The sequence below is a fragment of the Hypanus sabinus genome, chromosome 16 (assembly GCF_030144855.1).
Source record: "Hypanus sabinus isolate sHypSab1 chromosome 16, sHypSab1.hap1, whole genome shotgun sequence".
NCBI classification, from domain to species: Eukaryota; Metazoa; Chordata; class Chondrichthyes; order Myliobatiformes; family Dasyatidae; genus Hypanus; species Hypanus sabinus.
In genome coordinates this window covers 23,062,812-23,087,298 of record NC_082721.1, presented here as the reverse complement: position 1 = coordinate 23,087,298, position 24,487 = coordinate 23,062,812, and the positions used below count along the sequence as shown (strand labels likewise).

The 24,487-nt window shown below is 42.2% G+C and overlaps 1 protein-coding gene across 6 annotated transcripts in view; it reads right to left on the bottom strand.

Moving 5' to 3' along the window:
- LOC132406070 (guanine nucleotide-binding protein G(I)/G(S)/G(O) subunit gamma-7) overlaps positions 1–24,487 on the bottom strand; it is a 148,957-nt gene that overhangs the window by 5,323 nt on the left and 119,147 nt on the right. For all 6 annotated transcript variants that reach the window (XM_059991269.1, XM_059991267.1, XM_059991273.1 and 3 more), the window contains one exon: positions 19,179–19,299. In XM_059991269.1, the coding sequence (XP_059847252.1) occupies positions 19,179–19,259 (81 nt within the window). In that variant the 5' untranslated portion in view covers positions 19,260–19,299. The remainder of the gene's footprint in view (positions 1–19,178; positions 19,300–24,487) is intronic.

Below are 24,487 nucleotides of genomic sequence, written 5' to 3'. Positions count from 1 at the left end.
TCCGAGCAAGAACATTACCTGGGACGAGGAGTCCGCCGCCGCTTTCGTTCAAACGAAGGAAGCTTTGGCTGACGCCGCAATGCTAGTACATCCCAGAATGGACACCCCTACCGCCCTCACAGTGGACGCATCAAACACGGCAGTCGGTGGGGTGCTGGAGCAGCTCATCGCAGGTCGCTGGCAACCCCTGGCGTTTTTCAGCAAACACCTGCGGCCACCCGAGCTCAAGTACAGTGCTTTTGACCGGGAACTGTTGGCGCTCTACCTGGCAATCCGGCATTTCAGGTACTTCCTAGAAGGTCGGCCCTTCACCGCGTTCACGGACCACAAACCGCTTACCTTTGCGTTTACGAAAGCATCCGACCCCTGGTCATCCCGCCAGCAACGCCACCTGTCCTACATCTCTGAATACACAACGGATGTCCGGCACGTCTCGGGTAAGGACAATGTCGTGGCGGATGCGCTCTCTCGCCCTACCGTTCATGCCCTTTCCCAAGGGGTAGACTTTGAGGCACTGGGAGAGGCACAGCAGGTAGATGAGGAGATTCCGAGTTACAGGACTGCGGTCTCTGGTTTGCAGCTCCAGGACTTCCCCGTGGGCCCAGGTGAGAGGACCCTACTCTGTGACGTCGCCACCGGCCGGCCCCGTCCGGTCGTCCCCGCAGCCTGGCGGCGACGTGTTTTCGACTCCATTCATAACTTGGCGCATCCCTCCATCCGGACAACTGTCCGGCTGGTTTCCAGCAGGTTCGTTTGGCACGGTCTCCGCAAACAGGTCAGTGAATGGGCCAGAACGTGCATGCACTGCCAGACGGCCAAGGTTCAGCGGCACACCAAAGCCCCACCGCAGCAGTTCCATCCCGCCCACCGGCGTTTCGACCACATTCATGTGGATATCGTGGGCCCCCTGCCAGTGTCGCGCGGAGCGCGTTACCTCCTGACTATCGTGGACCGGTTCACAAGATGGCCAGAGGCGGTCCCGCTCACCGACACCACCTCCGAATCTTGCGCCCGAGCCCTGCTCGCCACCTGGATATCCCGCTTTGGTGTACCAGCCCACATTACCTCCGACAGAGGCGCCCAGTTCACCTCCAGCCTGTGGTCAGCTATGGCCAGCCTTTTGGGGACTCAGCTGCACCACACCACTGCCTACCACCCACAGTCGAACGGGCTAGTGGAGCGTTTCCACCGTCACCTGAAGTCGGCCCTCATGGCCCGCCTGCGGGGAGCCAACTGGGCGGACGAGCTTCCCTGGGTCCTTCTCGGCATCCGCACAGCGCCCAAGGACGACCTGCACGCCTCGTCGGCCGAGTTGGTATACGGCGCGCCCCTGGCCGTCCCCGGGGAGTTCCTACCAGCCCCGAGGGGGCAAGAGGAAGAACCCGCTGCAGTCCTGGGCAGACTTCGCGAGAAGCTCGGTAACCTGGCCCCCATACCCACTTCACAGCATGGGCGGCACCCGACCTGCGTACCCAAAGACCTACGGAACTGTAAGTTTGTGTTTGTACGAAGGGGCGGGCATCGGCCACCGCTGCAGCGGCCATACGAGGGGCCGTTTACGGTGCTCCGGAACAACGGGTCCACGTTCGTGCTGGACGTTGGGGGGAAGGAGGAGGTTTTCACGGTGGACCGCCTCAAGCCGGCCCATGTGGACCTGGCGCAACCGGCCGAGTTTCCGGCGCCTCGGCGCAGAGGCCGACCTCCCAAGCAGGTTCTGGCCCAGGCTGTGGACATTGGGGGGTGTATCGCCGGTTCTGGGGGGGGGTTATGTAGCGCCTCATTTCCTAGCGTATCCGAACCGACTCACAATTAGATAGCCTACGGGGGTTTGCGAGCACAGAGCTTTGGAGCCTCTTCGCCATGGGGGGCCGGTTGACAGAGGCTTAAAAAGTGAGGCTGAAGTTTTCGAATAAAGTTTTTCCTTCGACTGCAGCTACCGACTCCGTGTCGTAATTTTAGCGCTGCTTGTAGCACACCGCTACAATACTAACTTAACCTTCTTAATGTGGCATAGAAGTATTATTTCTAATTTTTGCTCTTCTCTTCATAGGGCACCATTTATTCTAGGGTATAGATACCAAAGTGTCAGCTATCGTCAAACTGCAATGAGAATCAACAAAAAAAATATGAAGGCCTGATAGCCAAATATGATCCTATCTATGTATTGCACATGCAGGTGCTTTACAACATATTAACAGCAGAATTAAAATATTCATTTTGTTTCATCGAAGTTGTATGTGGCTCTCAAAATGCTCCGAGTTTTTTTAAAGATAACGAATAGATTTATTTTTTGTGGGATGCACTGATCAGTGTCTAGCATTACAGTGGAAAAATGAATTTTCTGATGAAATAACAGATAAACTTTTTTAAATAATCACTTATTTTTTTACACTTTATGGAAACTGAAAATCGACATATCAAATCTATTATTTAAATAACTGAGAATACCTGACATTCAACTAAACACTAATTGCATATTTACTTAAGTCATAGGACACCATGCCAGCTCACAGACCAATCACATTCCTTCTTTATTTTGCATGGAACCTATTCATTTCCCCCCGCCTCCCCATCAATTCCTTTTGGACTCTATCACTATGGGCAATTTACAGTGGCAAGCAAATCCACCAGCCTTGGAGCACCAGGTCACTGGGAGAATGTGCAAACTCCACACCAACAGGACTTGAGGTCAGGAATGAACTCAGGTCACTTGAGCTGTGAGACAGCAGCTATATTAGGTACACCACTGTGCCAAACTGAATCAAAAGCAAACATTCAAACCCTAACGATCTGGAATGCATCTAGTCATAAGGTTTCTTTTTGATGAATCTTAAGTGCTATATTCCAACAATGCTTCAAAGAAAAAAAAAATCAATTCTCAAAAGGTACAGTGCCTGCAAAAAGTATTCACCCCCCTTTGGAAGTTATTATGTTTTATAACATTGAATCACAATGGATTTATTTTGGCTTTTTTTGAAACTGATAAACAGAAAAGTTTTCGTGTCAAAGTGAAAACAGATCCCCACAAAGTGATCAAAATTAATTCCAAATATAAAACACAAAATAATTGATTGCACAAGTATTCAACCCCTTTGACATGACACCAAGTCATCACTGGTAAGTCACCTGTGTGCAGTCAAGGTGTTTCAATTGATTGTAGTAAAAATACACCATGAAGACAAAGGACTTTTCAAGCAACTCTGCAAGAAGGTTATTGAAACGCAGAAGTCAAGAGATGGATACAATAAAATTTTTAAGTTACTGAATATCCCTTTGAGTACTGTTAAGTCAATCAAAAAATGGAAAGAATAGGATACAGCTGTACATCTGCCTAGAGCAGGTCATCCTTAAAAGCTGAATGACCATGCAAGAAGGAGTCTAGTGAGGGAGGCCACCAAAAGACCCATGACAACCATAGAGGAGTTACAAGCTTCAAAGGCTGAAATGGGAGAGACCGCACATACAACAACTGTTGCTCAGGAGCTTCATCAGTTGCAAGTTTATGGAAGAGTAGCAAAGAGAAAGCCACTGTTGAAAAAACTCATAAGAACTCTTGGCTAGAGTTTGCCAGAAGGCATATGGGAGACTCTGAAGTCAACTGGAAGAAGGTTCTATGGTCTGATGAAACCTAAATTGAGCTTTTTGGCCATCAGACTAAATGCTATGTTTTGTGTAAGCCACACACCACATATCATAAAAAACATACCATCCCTACCGTGAAGCATGGTGGTGGCTGCATCATGCTGTGGGGACGCTTCACTGCAGCGGGCCCTGGAAGGCTTGGGAAGGTAGAAGGTAAAATGAATGCAGCAAAATACAGGGAAACCCTGGACGAAAACCAGATGCAGTCTGCAAGAGATCTGCAACTTGGGACATTTGCTTTCTAGCAAGATAATGACCACAAGCATAAATCCAAAGGTACACAGGAATGCCTTAAAAACAACAAAGTTAATATTCTGGAGGAGGCAACTCAGAGTCCAGACCTCAATCCAATTGAAAATTTGTAGCTGGACTTGAAAAGAACTATTCACTCACGATCCCTATGCTATCTGTCAAAGCTTGAGCAGTTTTGTAAAGATGAATGGGGAACAATTGCAGTGTCAAGTTGTACAAAGCTAATAGAGACCTATCCAGACAGACTCAAAGGTGCATCTACTAAATACTGACTTGGAAGGGTGAGTAATTATGCAATCAATTATTGTTTAAGAATTGTAATATATTTAGAGCAACTTGTAGATATTTGTTTTCACTTTGACACGAAAGAATCTTTTCTGTTGATCAGTGTCAAAAAAGCCAAATTAAATCCACTATGATTCAAATGTTTTAAAATAATAAAAAATCCCTTTTTAAAGGCACTGTATATGATAAATACTGGGCTACCGACAAACACAATAACCGTAACAAAATAAATCATTACTAGAGCCAGAGAGTACTAGAGTTTCATTTAAACTCGATCTGAATGCTTGGGGGTTGGAAGGGAAAGGGTGATACAGCAGTGAAATAGGTGGTGCAGTTGCTGCTTCACAGTTCTAGTAATCTGAGTTTGATCCTGAATTCCACCACTCTCTTTGTGGATTTGGTGTGTTTCCCTGTGACCATGTTTCCCATGTCCTATTAAATGCCTGGTTGGCAGTTTAACTGGCTATTATAAATTACTCATGATACTGGCAGCTGACTGAGGGATGGGGCAGGGTGCTCTTGATGGGTTACGTACTTGAGAGAGAATAGTAAACAAAAGGGAGATTGGGAACATGTTATGATCAAGCATAGACTCAATTGGCTGCATAACCCTCATTTCAAATTGTAATATGAAAAGAATTTATCAGCTGGCACTCCCGCTCCTGAATTCTCAAACATTTCTTCTGGAAGCATAAATCCATACTTGAGACACAACAAAACTACAGAACCTGGCAGCCATTGACACACAATTAAACATTAGCACCAACTGTTACAAACTATATAGAAAGGAGAAAGCATGATGAAATTAGTAGATATTGAGGATACTAAATCTCCAAAATTGGAAACTCGTGTCATGAAGTCTGAAACAATACTCCATAATAATTTGATTAAAATCTTGATTTTACTCAATTTTAATTGGGATTTGACCTTCCGTGATAAATTGAAAACTTAATTGAATTATAAATTAATGATGGAATATAATCCTTTTAAACTATGGAAGTTCCCACCTAATTAAAAAAATCTCATTTCAACCTGTTAATCAATTTCAAACAGTAGTTGTAGTCTTTGTCTAATATTTGCACAAATGGAACACAGTTTCATTCTACTTAGAACAAATTGCTCTGAAATTTTGACAATTTCCTTCAATGGCAACTTTTCACTGCTTTTGAACATTCAAAAACAAATACCAAAAATAAGAGCAAAGCAAGATTGGACTCTGTGCATAACAGGAAACATTGCAAAATATTACAGCCTACTCAAAAAAGATCAGCTGTTTTTATTGATTATAAAGTACACCTGCCAGTATGCCCACTTAAATCCTTCCGGTCAACTTTAAAGAATTCACAATAAAACCAAAACATCCTGTATGTGTCATAATGTTGTGTGTTAGTAATATTTTTTGTTATAAATAATATTTAATATTTTGAAGTGAAAATACTAGCTCACTGAGACTTCTGTATTTTGCAAGTGGGGGGGGGGGAAGAGAGAAAGGCGATTAGTGCCAAATAATAGGTTGTGTGCTGGAATACGTATTGTGCAATTCCAATGATGTGCTGCTGCTGGGAAAGGAGAAAGTAATTTTTCCCATTCTTTATATGTTACTCAGCAATGGTCAACCCAATTTACTTGTACTCAATGGTCCAAACACTATTTCAATTACAGTTTTATTCCAGCACAGATTAAAATTCTTCCAAGTTTGGATTGTGAACACAATATATTTTTTAAGAGGTAATTCTCATGTGAGTGAGCAGAGGCAGTGTAGATTTATCAAGGAAAGAGATGATGTCCAACAATGGCTCTTATAATTGCATGTACCTTTATCAGGTTACCCTTCAGTCATTTTCCTCCAGAGAAAACAAACCCAGCCTATACAATCTTTCCCCATAACTAGAGTCTTCTAATCCAGGTAACATCCTGGTGAATCTCCTTTGCACTCTCTCAATAACAACCACGTTCTTTCTACAGTACAGTGACCAGAATAGCACACAATCCTCCAAATGTTTTATAAAATTGCAACATAATGTTCCAAAGACAATTATGTCATCTATTTTTTTTTAAACCATCCTATCTATGCTGCCACATTAGGGAACTGAACTTGAACCCTCAAGGTTCCTCTGTTTATCAACATCCTTAATGCCCTATCATTTACTCTACACATCCTACCCTTATATGAACTCCTAAAATGCACCATCTTAAATTCCATCATGTCAATGCTCCATTAAATTTTCCTTCCTGGTTTGCAAGCTCTGTCATGTCTAAAGAGATTAAAAGCAATAGTTCTGCAGGTACCTACATGCTAAGTTCCAACAACAACAACAAACACCATCAATTTTGGTGATAGAAAAGAGGGAAGGAGGTCCAGCAACGGGATGATAACCACACCAGGGGTGGATCCTTTATCAATATCAAAACAATGTATGGTCCAAAAGCCTAATCATTATCCTCGCTAAAGGCGAGCTACATGTGGAGAGAGAGAAACAGTCAGTACTTGTTAGAAGAAGCACAAAGGATTTCTAGGTCAAGACCATTCATGACACATGTTCTTGTCTCTATTCTGTAACACATCAGTTCAATCTCAGCACCAAAGCCTGACAAAAGGCATGAGCTGGAAAGCAAATCTTCTGGAGCAACAACATCCATGAAGGTATTGGCATAATACTATCTGGGAAGAGGATGACAGATGCCATAATCTTATTTTCTCAAGAAAGATGACAAAATTGTTGGAATAATTACAGAGGAATCTCCCTGTTACTTGTGCAGGGGATGTCATCACCATAGTCCTTCTCAACTGCCTCCTTAAAAGTTCATTTTACAGCTTTGGAAAAAGTGGATCATTTGTTGTACCTCAGGAGGTACAGCTCAACAAAGGCATCCATCAATAATTTAATTCAATACAATGCCCAGTGCAGACTTTGTCCATTTGAGGAAGAGTGCCTGAAAATCAAGAACTCAAGTTCAGCAGCAAGCATGTGGTCTACTAGACAATAGTGATCACCACCCTCCTGTATGCTTTGGAGACAGTCTGGCTGAAATCCTTTCAAGCATTGGAGTGGTACTAACAATGCATTTCTTTGCAAGTCTTCCAATCCATTAGGGTAAGTGAATAAAGAATGAGGGTTCTTACTGCATTAATCCATTTCAGAAGATCAAGCCACATTATCCATATGGCAGACTCCCAAAGGATTTCCATTCCAATAAGAGATTTGCTTCCTATTTTACTTATTGGAAACTACTAACCCATGACTACTCAAGGTGAAGGAAGTATTTCCCCACTCCCAGAAACCTATCACCTTGTCTGAAAGGAACAAGAAGAGACCCAAGCAAAAACAACACAAGGAGTGTAGAAACTCATCCCTCAATCACCTCTGATAAGGGTCTGCATAAGACTTGCCAACCATCACAGGAACAGAATTAATGTAGAAAAGCCATTTTAACTCCAAGGGACTGCCGAAGGAGAAGCTCTGCACAAAGATTTTTCTCCTTGTGCAATGGTTAAATTTGCAAAATTTTGCAGCTAAAATGCTAGCAGAAATGGATTGTTGCCAGAAATCAGTTTCTTCCTCTATTCTAACCTCAAAATAAATGAAGACTATTAGGATTAGGAGTAGTAGCTTGCTAAAACAATATCTTACAGAGACAGAAGCAGCCAAATTGAAATTAATTTACATGATTCAATGGGTGGGTTCCATTGACTCGTTCAAAACACAGTTCAGAATTTGAGAGTCACAAGTCATTAACTGGCTCCAGACTCTAGACTGTTGTACTATGCCTTCAGGCCTTTTGACTTAAATAGAATTAAAGCACAGACTCAGAAGTCAGGCAGCATGGTTTAAGCAAATGTTAAAATGCAAGACAGAAGCCAAGTTAAAAACATTGTTCTATGATAATTAAAAATATTACTACAAAGGCCTTTTTTGGAGTTGGGTGTAAATATAAATCACCTGCATTGTGCTTGGCTCTAACTAAAGCAAATCAAAACAATGATTCCTTCATGCAACAATTACAGAAAATAGTGGTTAACATTTTAAGGAAAGCATTGCTTTATGAAAACTGGGTTCCAGCCAAGGCAGAAATAGCAAGATTGTGTTTTTGAAAATTAATTGGTTTATCACTGTTACATGCAAGCTGGCCAGTGGTATAAACAGTCGATGTTTTGGGCTGAGACTCTTCGGGACTGGAAAGAAAGGGGAAAGATCAAAATAAAAAGGTGGGGGAAGGGGAAGGACAAGCAGCTGTTAGAAGGTAACAGGAGGGGAGAGTGGTCTATGGGAGAAAGGGAAAAGAGGAGAGCACCAAGGGGAGGTGATAGCCAGGTGAGAAGTAGAGTTAGGAGGCTAGAGTGGGGAATAGAAGAGAAAGGGCAGAGAAAAAACTACTGGAAGGAGAAATTGACGTTCATGCCATTGGTTGGAGGCTACTTAGAAGGAATATGAAGTGTTGCTTCTCCACCCTGAAAGTGGCTTCACCATGGCAAAAGAGGAGGCCACGTCAGAACAGGAATGGGGATAGGAATCAAAATGGTTGGCCACTGGGAAATTCTGGTTTTGGTGGATGGAATTGAGGTCACCCAATTTAGGTCGGGTTTCACCAATGTGGAGGAAGCCGCATCGGGAGCACCAGATACAATACGACCCTAACAGATTCATAGGTAAAGTATTGCCTCACCGGGAAGGACTGTTTGGGGGCCCTGAATGGAGTTAAGGGAGAAGGTAAATGGGCAAATGTGGCATATCTATCACTTGCAGGAAAATGCGCTGGAAGAGAGATCAGCGGGGAGGAGCAAATGGACAAGGGAATCACGGAGAAAGCAATCCCTGCGGAAAGTGGAGAGTGGAAGGGGTGGTAAAGATGTGCTTGGTGGTAGCATTCCATTTAAGATGATGGAAGTTACAGAAAATAATGTGTTGAATATGGAGGCTCATGGGGTGGAAGGTAAGGACAAGAGGAACTCTATTCCTGTTAAGGCGGGGGGGCTGGGGGTGGGAAGATGGGTGAGTACAGATGCCCAGGAAATAGAGATGTGGGTGAGAGCAGAATTAATGGTAGAGGAAGGGAAATCATATTCTTTGAAGGAGGACAATATCTCTGATGACCTGGAAAGTCTCATCATGAGACAAAAGAACAGAAAAGGGAATACCATTTTTATTGTAGACAGGGTGAGAAGAGCTAGAGTCAAGATCACCGTGGGAATTAGTAGATTGGTATAAGATATTGGTAGACTGTTTGCCTCCAGAGATTGAGACGGAGACATCAATAGAGGGGAGGGAGGTATCGGAAATGGACCAAGTGAATTTAAGGATAGGGTGGAAGTTGAATGCAAAGTTAACATAGAAACATAGAAAACCTACAGCACAATACAAGCCCTTCTGCCCACAATGCTGGGCTGAACATGTACTTACTTTCGAAATGACCTAGGGTTACCCACACAGCCCTCTATTTTTCTAAGCACCACGTACCTATTTAGGAGCCTCTTAAAGGATCCTATTGTATCCGCCTCCACTAGTCACTGGCAGACCATTCCACATACTCACCACTCTCTGTAAAAAAAACTAAAAAAAACCCTGACATCTCCTTTGTACTTAATTCCAAACACCTTAAAACGGCGCCCTCTAGTGTTAGCTATTTCAGCCCTGGGAAAAAGCCTCTGACCATCCCCACGATCAATGCCTGTCATCTTATACACCTCTATCAGGTCACCTCTCATGCTCTGTTGCTCCAATGAGAAAAGGCCAAGTTCACTAAACCTATTCTCATAAGACATGCTCCCCAATTCAGGCAACATCCTTATAAATCTCCTCTGCGCCCTTTCTATAGTTTCCACATCCTTCCTGTAGTGAGGTGACCAGATCTGAGCACAGTACTTCAAGTGGGGTCTGATCAGGGTCCTATACTTTACCTCTCGGCTCTTGAACTCAATCCTACAGTTGAAGGCCAATGCACTGTATGCCTTCTTAACCACACAGTCAGCCTGTGCAGCAGCTGAGTGTCCTATGGACTTGGACCCCAAGATCCCACTGATCCTCCACACTGCCAAGAGTCTTACCATTAACACTATATTCTGCCATTGTATTTGACCTGCTGAAATGAACTACCTAACACTATCTGGGTTGAACTCCATCTGCCACTTCTCAGCCCAGTTTTCTATCAATGTCCTGCTGTAACCTCCGACAGCCCCCCACATGTTTCTATCCACAACACCCCCACCCTTTCTGTCATCAGCAAATTTACTAACCCATTCGTCCACTTCCTCATCCAAGTCAATTATAAAAATCACGAAGAGAAGGGGGTCCCAGACCAGATCCCTGAGGTATACCACTGGTCATGGACATCCATACAGAATATGACCCGGTCACAACCACTCTTTGCCTTCTGTGGGCAAGCCAATGCTGGATCCACAAAGCAATCCTTGGATCCCACGCCTCCTTACTTTCTCAATAAGCCTTGCATGGGATACCTTACCAAATACCTTGCTGAAATCCATATACACTATATCTACTGCTCTACCTTCATCAATGTGTTTAGTCACATCCGCAAAAAATTCAATCAGGCTCTTAAGACACGACCTGCCCTTGACAAAGCTATGCTGACTTTTAATCATATATAATGCCTCTCCAAATGGTCATAAATCCTGCCTTTCAGGATCTTCTCCATCAACTTACCAACCAGTGAAGTAAGACTCATTGGTCTGTAACTTCCTGTGTTTCAACCCTCCAGTCCTCCAGAACCTCTCCAGTCCCCACTGATGATGCAAAGATCATTGCCAGAGGCTCAGCAATCTCCTTGCTTGCCTCCCACAGTAGCATAGGGTCCATCTTGTCTGGTCCCAGTGACTTATCCAACTTGATACTTTCCAGAAGCTCCAGCACATTCTTTTTACAGGATCAAGGATTTTCCTTAATCCTGCTCACCAAGACCTTCTCATGGCCCCTTCTGGCTCTCCTAATTTCATTCTTAAGCTCCTTCCTGCTAGCCTTATATTTTTCTAGATCTCTATCATTACCTAGGTTTTTGTACCTTTCGTAAGCTTTGCTTTTCTTCTTGTCTAGATTTTCAACAGCCTTTGTACACCATGGTTCCTGTACCCCACCATCCTTTCCCTGTCTCATTGGAACGTATCTTTGTAGAACACCACACAAATATCCCCTGAACGCTTGCTACATTTCTGCTGTACATTTCTCTGAGAATATCTGTTCCCAATTTATGCTCCCAAGTTCTTGCCTAATAGCTTCATATTTCCCCTTATTCCAATTAAACACTTTCCTAACTTATCTGTTCCTATCCCTCTCCAATGCTATGGTAAAGGAGATAGAATTGTGATCACTGTCTCCAAAATGTTCTCCCACTAAGAGACCTGACACCTGACCAGGTTAATTTCCCAATACCAAATCAAGTACAGCCTCTCGTCTTTTAGGATTATCTACATATTGTGTCAGGAAACTTTCCTGAACATATCTAACAAGCACCACCCCATCTAAACCACTTGCTCTAGGGAGATGCCAATCAATATTGGGGAAATTAAAATCTCCCACCATGACAATTCTGTTATTATTACACCTTCCCAGAATCTGTCTCCCTATCTGCACTTTGATGTCCCTGCATTGGGCAGTCTATAAAAAACACCCAGTAGAGTTATTGACCCCTTCCACCCACAGAGACTCAGTAGACAATCCCTCCATGACTTCCTCCTTTTCTGCAGCCGTGACACCATCTCTGATCAACAGTGCCACATCCCCACCTCTTTTGCTTCCTTCCCTGTCCTTTCTGAAACATCTAAAGCCTGGCACTCTAAGTAGCCATTCCTGCCCCTGAGCCATCCAAGTCTCTATAATGGCAACAACATCAAAGCTCCAAGTACTGATCCACACTCTATAAGCTCATCTACTTTATTCATGATACTCCTTGCATTAAAAAAGACACATCTCAAACCATCAGTCTGAGCACATCCCTTCTCTATCACCTGTCTATCCTCCTCCTCACACTGTTGATTTGTGAGCCAACTGCCCCTTCCTCCGTCTCTTCAGTTCAGTTCCCCCCCACTCCCCCCCCCAGCAATTCTAGTTTAAACTGTCTCCAATAGCCTTGGCAAACCTCCCTACCAGGATATCCATCCTTCTCGGATTCAAGTGCAACCCGTTCTTTTTCTACAGGTCACTCCTGCCCCAAAAGAGGTCCCAATGATCCAGAAATCTGAATCCCAGCCATCTGCTCCAAACCCTCAGCCACGCATTTATCCTCCACCTCACTCTATTCCTATACTCACTATTGTGTGGCAGAGGCAATAATTCAGAGATTACTACCTTTGAGGTCCTGCTTGTCAACTTCCTTCCTAACTCTCTGTAGCCTGTTTACAGGACCTCTTCCCTTTTCCTACCTATGTTGTTGGTACCAATATGTACCATGACCTCTGGCTGTTCACCTTCCCACTTCAGGATATTGTGGACGCAACCAGCAACATCCCGGACCCTGGCACCTGGGAGGCAAACTACCATCCATGTTTCTTTCCTGTGTCCACAGAATCACCTGTCTGACCCCCCTACCTATAGAATCCCCTGTCACTGCTGCCATCCTCTTCCTTTCCCTACTCTTCTGAGCCCCAGGCTCTCTGTTACTCTGTAACAGAGACGTGGCCACTATTGCTTCCCCCAAACAGGAATACTTATTGTTAAGGGGGACAGCCACAGGGGTACTCGCTAGCATCTGACTCTTGCCCTTCCTTCTCCTGACTGTTACCCACTTAAATGTCTCCCGAGGCACCGGTGTGATTACTTGCCTACAGCTCCTCTCCATCACCTCCTCACTTTCCCTGACCAGACGAAGGTCGTCGTGCTACATCTCCAATTCCCTAATACGGTCCCGTAGGAGCTGCAGCTCAATGCACCTTGCGCAAATATGGCCGTTTGCAAGGCCAGGAGTCTCCCGGACATCCCACATCTGACACCCAGCACAGAACACCGGCCTCACAGACATGCTTCCTATACTTCACAAGTAACTTACCTCACCTCGACCCGTTATCGCTGAAACCTTGTTGAGCCAAAGCCCTCTTATTCTGACTCCCTCTACTACATCACCCACTCCTCCCACACCCGCTCTATAAAGCTGTCTTCTTTTTAAAATCTTCCTGCAGGTCCAACTTGCTGACATCCACGCACCTGCACAGCTATTCCTTGATCAACTATGAAATTGATGAGCTCAGCACAGGGGCCCAATGCAGCTGTTAATCTAGCTTGGAATATGGATTGTTCTGCTTAGCCAACGGAAAGGCCCATGGCTAACCCTCAAGCCTGTGGAAAATGGGAAGAGCCAAAGGAGAAATTGTAGAGGGTTGGAACCAGTTCTGCCAGACAGAGGAGGGTGATAGTGGAGGAGGAAGAAGCAGTGAGCTTTAAGGCCTTTATGATGGAGAATAGAAGTGTAGAGGGACTGGACATCTATTGTGAAAATTAGGTGGTCAGGGAATTGAAAGTTGTTGAGGAGATTAAGAGCATGTGAAGTGTCATGAATGTAAGTGGGAAGGGACTGAACCAAGGGGGATAGAATGGAGTAGAGATGTGTAGACACTAGTTCAGTGGGAGAGGAGCAATGTACCTACCCAGATAGTCAGGCTTGTGGAATTAAGGTGCAAGGCCAAGACAAGATACCTTGTGAGGTTCTGTGTATCTATCTATATATCTGCAGTTAATTGAGAGATACAGCATGGTAACACACCCTTCCAGGCCAACAGCCAGTGTCAACCAATTACACCCATGTGACCAACCAACCTATCCAATCCAGCTACTATCCTATCCACCTGCTCTGATTCTCAGTGCTTGCTGACACTGAGTCTTTGAAACATGTAAAATGAGACATCCACCTCTCCCGGCAGTTCCGGGAGTCTCCTGCATATTGATAGTGGCTCACTGATGCCCGCAAATTATATTTAATATCCCAGAAATCGATTTTTTTGAGAGGTAGAGGAAGAGCGAGAGCGAGCATCCTGATTGGTCTCTCTTCATGCTAAGTAGACCTATCAGTTTTCTCTGTGGGCGGGCTTTACAGTAAACCTCAAAAATAATGACAGTGTTACTCGCTGCACTGTTTGCAACAGTGACTTTTCTATTGCGCATGGTGGGTTAAAATGTAAAAGACATGTTCAGATGAATTTAACAGGTGTCATTCATTCACTAGCATAGCTAAAGTTATTTAAACTAGCTGGCTAACTGCTAAGGAGCTACTCTACTGATGTCCTACGTGATGAGGCCAAATTCCCTGTTGACTTGCTTAAAGTTGTAATAGAATTAAAAAAAACTCCACGATTATATAATAGAAATAACATCACATTTTCTGCATATACCCAACTTGGTTTACAGATTAGACAAAACCACTAAACAAAGTATTACATACACCCTTGGAGGGTGACCGGGGGTAGGGGGATATGGGGTTGCAGGGGGCGGGGGTGCTACCTCGCTGAAATGAGTTTTTGCAGGGTGGGATGACTGTAAAATGCACTGGAGATCAACCTACAGAAAAGTTTAAGTGTGTGGATGCCAAAATTCAGTGTCAAAAGAATTGCATAAAAGTTGACTTCAGTTTGCAATCATAAAAGGGAATGCAAATCTCCTCAGCTAATGTGCAATAAAAATTCTGGAAGAAAAGAATGCAAATAACAGATATTTAATACATAGTTACAAGAGAGAGTTTGTGAACCCTTTGCAATTACCTGGTTTTCTGCATTCATTGCTCATAAAATGTGGTCTGATCTTCATGTACATCACAATAATAGAAAAACACAATCTGCCTAAACTAATAACACACTTAACAATTGTACTACTTCTCATCAATACTGAGTACACCATTTAAACAATTACAGTCTATGTTCAAAAAAGTATGAGAATCTTTGGGGTAATGCCTTCTTCAAAAGGTATTCGGAGTCCAGTGTTCCAATCAATAAGATGAGATTGGAGGTGTGGGTTGTCCAAGTGCCCTGCCCTATAAAAAGACACACAAGGTCAGGTTCCTGATAGAGCCTGCTCTTCTCAAGAAAGATCTATTTATGTGCACCATGCCTCAACCAAAACTTTCAGAGATGTTGGAAGAAGAATTGTAGAGACACATGAAGCTGGAAAAGGTTACAAAAGCATTTCTGAAGACACGAGTGTTCATAGGTTCTCAGTAAGAGAAATTGTCCACAAATGGAGGAAATTTGGTACTGTTACTGTTTTCCCTTGAATGGTGTATCCTGCAAAGATTACACCAAAAGCACAAAGTGCTTTGCTGAAGGAGGTGAGGAAGAACCCAAGGATAATAGCAAAAAACCTGCAGAAATCTCTAGAACTTGCTAAAGTCTCTATTCATGTGTCCACTATGAGAAAAATATTATAGACAATAGACAATAGGTGCAGAAGTAGACCATTCGGCCCCTCGAGTCTGCACTGCCATTCTGAGATCATGGCTGATCATTCACTATCAATACCCAGTCCCTGCCTTGTCCCCATATCCCTTGATTCCCCTATCCATCAGATATCTATCTAGCTCCTTCTTGAAAGCATCCAGAGAATTGGCCTCCACCGTCTTCCGAGGCAGTGCATTCCACACCTCCACAACTCTCTGGGAGAAGAAGCTCTTCCTCAACTCTGTTTTAAATAACTGACCTCTTATTCTCAATCCATGCCCTCTGGTACTGGACTCTCCCAACATCTGGAACATATTTCCTGCCTCAATCCTATCAAATCCTTTAATTATCTTAAACGTTTCAATCAGATCCCCTCTCAATCTCCTCAATTCCAGCGTGTTCAAGCCCAATCTCTCCAATCTCTCTGCGTAAGACAGCCCTGCCATCCCAGGAATCAACCGAGTGAATCTACGCTGCACTTCCTCAATTGCCAGAATGTCCTTCCTTAAACCTGGAGACCAAAACTGTACACAATATTCCAGGTGTGGTCTCACCAGGGCCCTGTACAAATGCAAAAGGACATCCTTGCTCTTGTACTCAATTCTCCTTGTAACAAAGGCCAACATTCCATTTGCCCTCTTCACTGCCTGCTGCACTTGCTCATTTACCTCCATTGACTGGTGAACTAGGACTCCTAGGTCTCTTTGCATTTCTCCCTTACCTAACTCTACACCGTTCAGACAATACTCTGCCCTCTTGTTCCTGCTTCCAAAGTGAATAACTTCACATTTATTCACATTGAATGACATCTGCCAAGTATCTGCCCACTCACCCAGCCTATCCAAGTCTCCCTGTATTCTCCTAACGTCCTCTTCGTATGTCACACTGCCACCCAGTTTAGTATCGTCAGCAAACTTGCAGATATTGTTTTCAATGCCCTCATCTAAATCATTAACATAAATCATAAAGAGCTGTGGTCCCAATACAGAGCCCTGTGGTACCCCACTAGTCACCTCCAGCCAGTCCGAGAAACACCCATTCACTGCTACCCTTTGCTTTCTATCTGCCAACCAGTTTTCTATCCATGTTGAAACCCTGCCCCCAATGCCATGAGCTCTGATTTTACTCACCAATCTCCTATGTGGCACCTTATCGAATGCCTTCTGAAAATCTAGGTACACAACATCCACTGGCTTACCCTCGTCTAACATCCTTGTTACACCCTCAAAAAACTCCAATTGAATAAGAATGGTGTTCATGGAAGGACACCATGGAGGAAACCACTGCTCTCCAGAAAAAAACAACATTGCTACACATCTCAAGTTTGCAAAAGACCACCTGGATGTTCCATGACACCTGTGGGACAATGTTCTATGGACAGATGAGACAAAAGTTGAACTTTTTGGCAGAAGTGCATACCGCTATGTTTGGAGGGAAAAGGATGATGCACACCAAAATCTAAACTTCATCCCAACCGTGAAGCACAGTGGAAGGAGCATCATGGTTTGGGGCTGCTTTGCTGCCTCAGGGTCTGGACAGTTGCAATCATTGAGGGAACAATGAATTCAAAATTGTATCAAGACATTTTACAGCAGACTATCAGGGTAGCAGTCTGTCACCTGACACTTAATATAAGTTGGATGATCCCACAAGACAAGGTTTGAAAAGAAGAAAATTTGTGTTTTGGAATGACTAAGTTGAGTCCAGATCTTAACTCAACTGAGATGCTGTGGCATGACCTGAAGAGGGCTGTTTATGCAAGATGTCCCAAAAATATTGATGAACTGCAACAGTTTTTGTCTTTAAGAATGGTCTAAGATTCCTCCTCACCATTGTGCAAATCCGATCATCAGCTACAGGAAATGTTTTGTGGAGGTTATTGCTGCTAGAGGAGGTTCTACCAGTTATTAAATAAAAGGGTTCACATACTTTTTCCAACCTGGACTGTGAATGATTAAACAACATGTTTAATAAAGACATGAAAAGTATTATTGTTTGTGTGTTATTAGTTTTGGCAGATTGTGTTTGTCTATTATTGTGACTTATATGAAGATCAGACCTCATTTTATGAGTAATTAATACAGAAAACCAGGTAATTGCAAGGGATTCACAAACCTTTTCTTGTAACTGTACATTTGAGCCTGCACTTAATAAGTGCTGCTACCGGCTTCTTGAGAAATAACCAAGTTATTATTTCTGAACCAGAGATTAGTCAATCTGTGAAATTACCAAAGAATTGGGTGAAAAAGCAACAAAAAAAGCGACGAAACAGACTTTCAACATTGTAAAGACTTTTAAGATTGTTATGTCTCCGCTCACTGTGAAAACGGGGGCACCTCCCTCTCCTTTGCCAGGGAGAGAGAGAACCTGTTGTGGGTTGTCAAATTTCGGATGAAATGCGAAGCTTTTGGGGTAACTCTGGTCTATGTCTTTGCTGTTGCTTAGCTCATGCTTGGGCTCAGTAATTGTACCGATGCACATTTATTTTTGCGGGTGGGGGAGGGGGATCGTTGCTCACTACCGCTTATGTGCGGGAGGAGGGAGCTGGGGGGACTTTGGGGTTCTCACATTTAACTGTCGTTCATTCTTTGGGGCACTTCTCTGTTTTTGTGGATGTTATGTGAAGAAAAAGCATTTCAGGATGTATATTGTATACATTTTTCTGACATTAAACTTGACCTTTGATCCTTTGAATAATGAAGGGAAGTAACATGACATCCATGTGCATAATAATTGTCAAACTTAAACATGATAATACCATGGGCTCTCAATAATGTTTAAAATTAATCTTCAATCACTCTCAATTACTAATTAAATGATTTTTCGAGAAAGGACTATATATATACAAAAGGGCAAAATTGAGCCCTGTAAACAAAATACTAGAAATGTATAATGGAAAATGCTAGAAATGTGTAGGTGGTCAAATGGCATCTGTGGCAAGAGAAAACTATTTCCTTTTGCTGGACCAGACATTCTGACCTGTGTTTCTCTTTCCAGATGTTGCCCAATCTGTTGAGTATTTCCCATTTTTTAAATATACAGTACAATTCTGATAACTAGTTAGTCTGGGTACTTTCCTGGTATTGGACTTGCTGATTTTTACAGACGATTGCATATTATTTTTATTAATATATCAATGAACTTTTAGAGCTTTTTAAAAAAAATGATGTTACACAGAAGTAGACTGAATTTGCAGTGAACCAAGTGAGCTCAGAGGGAATATGGGAAACTTGTACTGAAGGTTAAAGAGATCACAGGAAAGAGGCCCAGGTGAATTTAAAAGGGACATGCAAAATAGGATGCCAGTATGTTTAAATGTTGTGCAGGAAATATTCTGCAAATGCAGAATCATTTGGATTGCTGAACAATGAGATCTTGCATTATAAGACTTTTAATGTGTTGAGTTCTGCTATATTCAACTGTCAGTTTGTTGCCTGTCCTTCGCTGTACAACTCCATGCATAACACCCACTTTACAAAATAAGCAAATAGAAATAAGTGAGAAATTACCCTTTGAGGGAAATAATGAACCTGAGCAACTTCTACTCTATAACTGGTTTCACTGTGTTTTTAAAACATGCAATTGCCCAAACAAGCCCATTCAAATTTTACATTTTTTTAAACCATCTCACCTTGATTCTCTCAATGCCTGCCTCAATCCTCAGCTGTTCTACCAGTTTCCGTGCTTGTGCTATGTTGTTAGTTGATGACATTGTCTGCCATTTATTCCAGGCCAAGGCCAAACTTAGGATACTGCAAGAAGGGGAAAAAATATAAAATCAGATTTTTAATATCAAAGTCAAAAGATCAGGATTTCCATGTCTTAAATAAAAACAGCAGTTTTACGTTCTTTTGCTATAACTCTCATTAAAAATTTGTCAAAATGTGTAAGTGCAGTAGTCTCAATATTTTTGATGCAAGCTAAATCCCCCTTGTAATTATTCTTGATATCTTTCAAGTCTTTTGTCTGCCCTGGATAACTAAAAAACATCCATGCAATGATATATTCAAGTTGCTGTGATGATTTTGCATATATACTGACTTAGATTAATGTTAAATGTTTTTATAACTGGGTAACCAAGTTGGACTTGTTTCCTAGCTCCTCTCTAACACGGTCAATAGAACTCAGAATAGTAAAGACAGGCAACTGAATTGCTTTCCTCCTGAGATGAATTGATAATCCCTTATTTGACCCTTTTCCTAGATCCCCATCTTTCCACTCAAGAAAATAGTGAGAACTTGTCAGCTTAAGGGCACACTGACTAAAACTAGTTGCAGCACAGTGTGCTGAACATTTGATTTAAAAGCAGAATTCTAGTTTCTGAGGGCAACCTAACATTTCTGACCTAAAGATGGCTTTAAGGAGTGCAGGCTTGTAATTTTAGTTACAATGGTCCAGAAGCTAATGAAAATATTTGGATTCCAACAGAAAATGACAAAACTTTAAAAAAAACATATTTTTAAAATTACAAAAAATACTCAGCAACAATAAAAGTTATTTAAATCATATTAAAGTAAATTAAGCAGGTTAAATTGCTTGGCCAGCAAAAAACAAAGAATTAGTTAGAAAAGCACAACAATAAGAACTATCTTGAAATTAAGGCAGGAGATTGGGCTGGTGAGCAGGCAGGGGCAACAAGTAGGAACAGACAATTTAAAAAACTATGGAGGGTAAACCAGTCCCTTGTATATAACTAGCTATTTAAAAGGATGATAAACAATTACCTCACCACTTCACCAAACCACCCTTTCTCTTGAAAGGTCAATGCATCAACAGTGTCATATTGGTTTGATCAGGCTATTGTCTTGAAGTGTTTATTTCAAAAAGACTTTTGTGCATTACAAAGGTTAACTCTCAAGAAACTACAAATTTTATCTCTCAAACAATAGAAGTTAGCCACGACAGATACAGAAACAGGACAGTTACTACATAATTTCTGCAGTCTATCTTGGGAAAATGAATTCAGTGAACATATTGGAATATTGGTTGGAAAAAGGAATGCAAGGACAAGAGTGAAAGTACAGCACATTTAGTTTTTTCTTCTGAGCATAGATATGCCTTCTTTGATACAAATCTTAAGTATCCAGAGTGAGATTGACAAAACACTAAAATAGTGCTTTTGAACTCTCTCACTTCAGAAGCAAACAAAACTGAAGAGATAAAAAAGGTACAGCTCTAGAGAAAATCCCTTTCCAAAAAAAGTTCAAGTATTTTTGCTGGGGTAATTAGATGTTATTACAAAACCTTTTTTGTGTGAATAATATGGTATCAGATTTCAACATGATTTACAGTCTGCTGATAGTTTGCTTAATTTTATTTATTTTTGCTCAATGATAATAAAGCACTAAGTCAGATCCCAAAATACAATTACTTGATAATCTGAAGAGCTGATTACAAATTAATAAACTGTACTTCATTGTTATCGCTTGAAAATGAACAGAAAAGCATTTGTTGCAGCTTTCCAGAAACACTGCAGCCCTTGACCTTTAACAAATTTTTCCAGAAGCACTACAGCCCTTTGCCAAATTTTCCTCGTTTCCTGCATTGTCTGGTAACATAAGGCTATTTATCTACTTTTGGGTGCCTGACTGTTACATGAGTGAATCACTGAGCTCTGGTTATATTAAAATCACACCAAAACACTCTCAATGGGCATCCTACATCGGTAAAAATGTAGTAACTCAATACTACCCCATCCCTACAGGAAGCTCTTTGTAAGGTGAAGCAAGAAGTGAAAAGTCAGCCACAATCCACCATATTACATCGAGACAGAACTAGATCTCTTGTTTTCTGCTCCTCCTGAAATATACAGTACTGTGCAAAAGTCTACATAAATATACTAGGGTGTCCAAGACTGTATTTGTCAACATGGAGCAGAGAACGAGTTTGTAAATCTGGCAGGAGAAAAGGATGTTGGAAAAGGTGAGGGTGAATGTAGCAGAGAAGGAGTGCCAGGGCGGGCGATTGGGGGGGGGGGGGGTGACGTGGGTGCAGACACACCCAACCCTGAAATACCGGACATCATTTGACTCCAAACAATTGCTTTATTGATCATTCCAGAATGTCTTCTGGTGCTTCCTGCTCTCTCCCCTCTCCTTTCCCCTTTTCCCAACCATGAATTCCCTCTCCTTGCCCTCCTTCCCACTCTCAGTCAATAAAGACCCATAATCAGAATCATATGTATCACTCGTTATGAAATTTGTTGTTCTTTTGCTCTTGCAGTACAGTGCAATACTTAAGACTTTTTCACAGCATGTAAATCCCAGAAATATTTAGGGGATACATTGGTCACTGGCTGCAATATTTCTTAAATTGTTTACTCACAAGAGATAGTACACAAAGTGGCCACTGATTACCCAAGAGAATTTACCATTTCTTATCCAATAGCAGTAGAACAAGATCAGTTAAAAATAGATCAAATATTATACTAGAGATCGCCTTATTTGTGTGGTTTAATTATGCAGCAAATTAATTGACTAGGCATGGGTCTTGAAAGTATAAATTGCAGGATCCCAGTTTTTTGATGCACCATCACATTGCTTTACTTCATCTGTCACGACATTGAAACAGTGTAATAAAAGCTATCCAAACCTCTATCCACAAGTTTGGATTGAATTATAGGATGAACAAATCACAAGACTACAAGGTAGTAACTGTTTTACAAACTAATGGTTGGAAAGCAGAAGCATTCCCAGAAGCTGGAGTCAAGCAAGGTTACCCACTCTTATGTAGCAACACACACAAATGCTGGAGGAACTCAGCAGGCCAGGCAGCATTGACGGAAAAGAGTAAACAGTCAATGTTTCAGACAGAGACCTTTCATCAGGACTCTGTTTTGTTTATGCATTGCATAGAATCTTTTGTCAAATCCATCTGGACGGATGCCAGACAATAGGAGCACTCAGATCAAAGCCTCCCTGTACATGGGTGGTATGTTTCTGCACAAATCTACAGTTGGCCAGTTAATTGATAAGCATCTGTGATCAGTTTGAGTTGCCACATTTAGAGCGAGAACATGTTCTTTAGCAACTGGCCTGATTGATCCTTTGCTTTTTTCATCATTAAGTCCGATCTAGTGAAGGTCTGGAGAGCCGGGATGTGCAACAGGAATGGGCTGAAGAAAATAGCTAGGTTAAACAAGACTAAGACTATAGCAGCAGTACTCTCTCTCTTAATGGTGTCTAAGAATTCAGTAATAAGGTGGGAAGTATTCTTGGCATTGCTGTATGTGGTGCAGGTGTGGCCGATACCTGATGTCATGTTGCAACAGTCACCCCATGCCATCTTGTTTCATCTAGAGATCCAGGTTGGAACATGTCCATGGAATTGCAATGGATATATCACATGTCAGAGAAGTGGTGTGGGGGTGGGGGGTGTGATGGTTATATCCAGCGATGTGTAGAACCAATATACACAAACTATCCACTCTTAATGCTAGCCTTGTGTTTGTTCAAAGTTCCATTCATTTATCCTTGTCACAATAACTACGTAGAAAAATCTCTATAGAAAAACACCTTTGATCACAAGACCATCAGGCCATGGTCAGTATGAAACATTCAGCAGACCCTATTGGAGAAGAACATGATAGATCCTACAGGATGGTTTCCAATGCAGACTGTCAAAGCCATTTTGCAGAATGTCTCATTGCCATAATTCATCAACATGCATGAAGACCTCACTTGGCTGGCAGCAAGAAAGACCCTTTCCTACAGATCCGAGTCAAACTCTCAATACATGCTAACCTCAAGACAGATATAATACGATGAGATGATCATCAACTTCTTTGTGAATTGTGCATTTGTTGTGTCTCTGGAAAAGGATGAAAAGTCCTTATCAAGACTCATTCTGAGCAGACGCATAACAGGACTCTGATTCACAGGGTATCCAAGAAGGTGGAAAAAGACATATCAACTGCTTCTGAAAGATCAATTTAATGAAAGATGCACTTTAGTATACCCAAAACCAGTTGGCCTTCAACAAAATGTCCAAAACTGAATGCTGCTAACTGACCAGACTGCAGGATTAAATGCTAAATGATAAACTGAAGCTTGGTGAAATCAAAGCAGAGGCTTTGTGGGGAAGGACAACAGCCTGTGCTCTTGCCGCCACTAGACACTGAGGGCACGAGTTCAGAAATAACACTTAATAAGCATCTGCTGGGTATATTGCCCACAGAAGGCACTTGAATGGCATTGGTACTTTGTTAGTAGTGACATCAAACCAACACATTCTATGAAGATGAAGAAAGTCCTGTAATGATAGTACTGCATTTCCTGTACATATTTTTATGAACAAAATTTATTTTTGAAAAAAAAGTTTGTGGTAGTTAATTTCTGCTTTAGCTCTCCAGTGGGATGCTATCCTCTGCTGAAGAACAGTTTGCTACCATTAACCTAAAGTACTTCAAGTGACCATGATCATTTGACATGTTGAAGGATTATTTAATTCCAGATGACAATTAAGATCAAGGGAGATAATTGGTCCTCTGGAAGATCAAGAGTGGCAATCTACGCATGAAGCAGGCAATGACCTGGGAGTACAAAGAAGGTTCACCAGATTGATTCCTGGGATGACTGGACTTTCATATGAAGAAAGACTGGATCGACTAGGCTTATACTCACTGGAATTTAGAAGATTGAGGGGGGATCTTATTGAAACGTTTAAAATTGTAAAGGGATTGGACAGGCTAGATGCAGGAAGATTGTTTCTGATGTTGGGGAAGTCCAGAACGAGGGATCACAGTTTAAGGATAAAGGGGAAGCCTTTTAGGACTGAGATGAGGAAAAACTTCTTCACACAGAGTGGTGAATCTGTGGAATTCTCTGCCACAGGAAACAGTTGAGGCCAGTTCATTGGCTATATTTAAGAGGAAGTTAGATATGGTCCTTGTGGCTAAAGGGATTGGGGGTATGGAGAGAAAGCAGGTATAGGGTTCTGAGT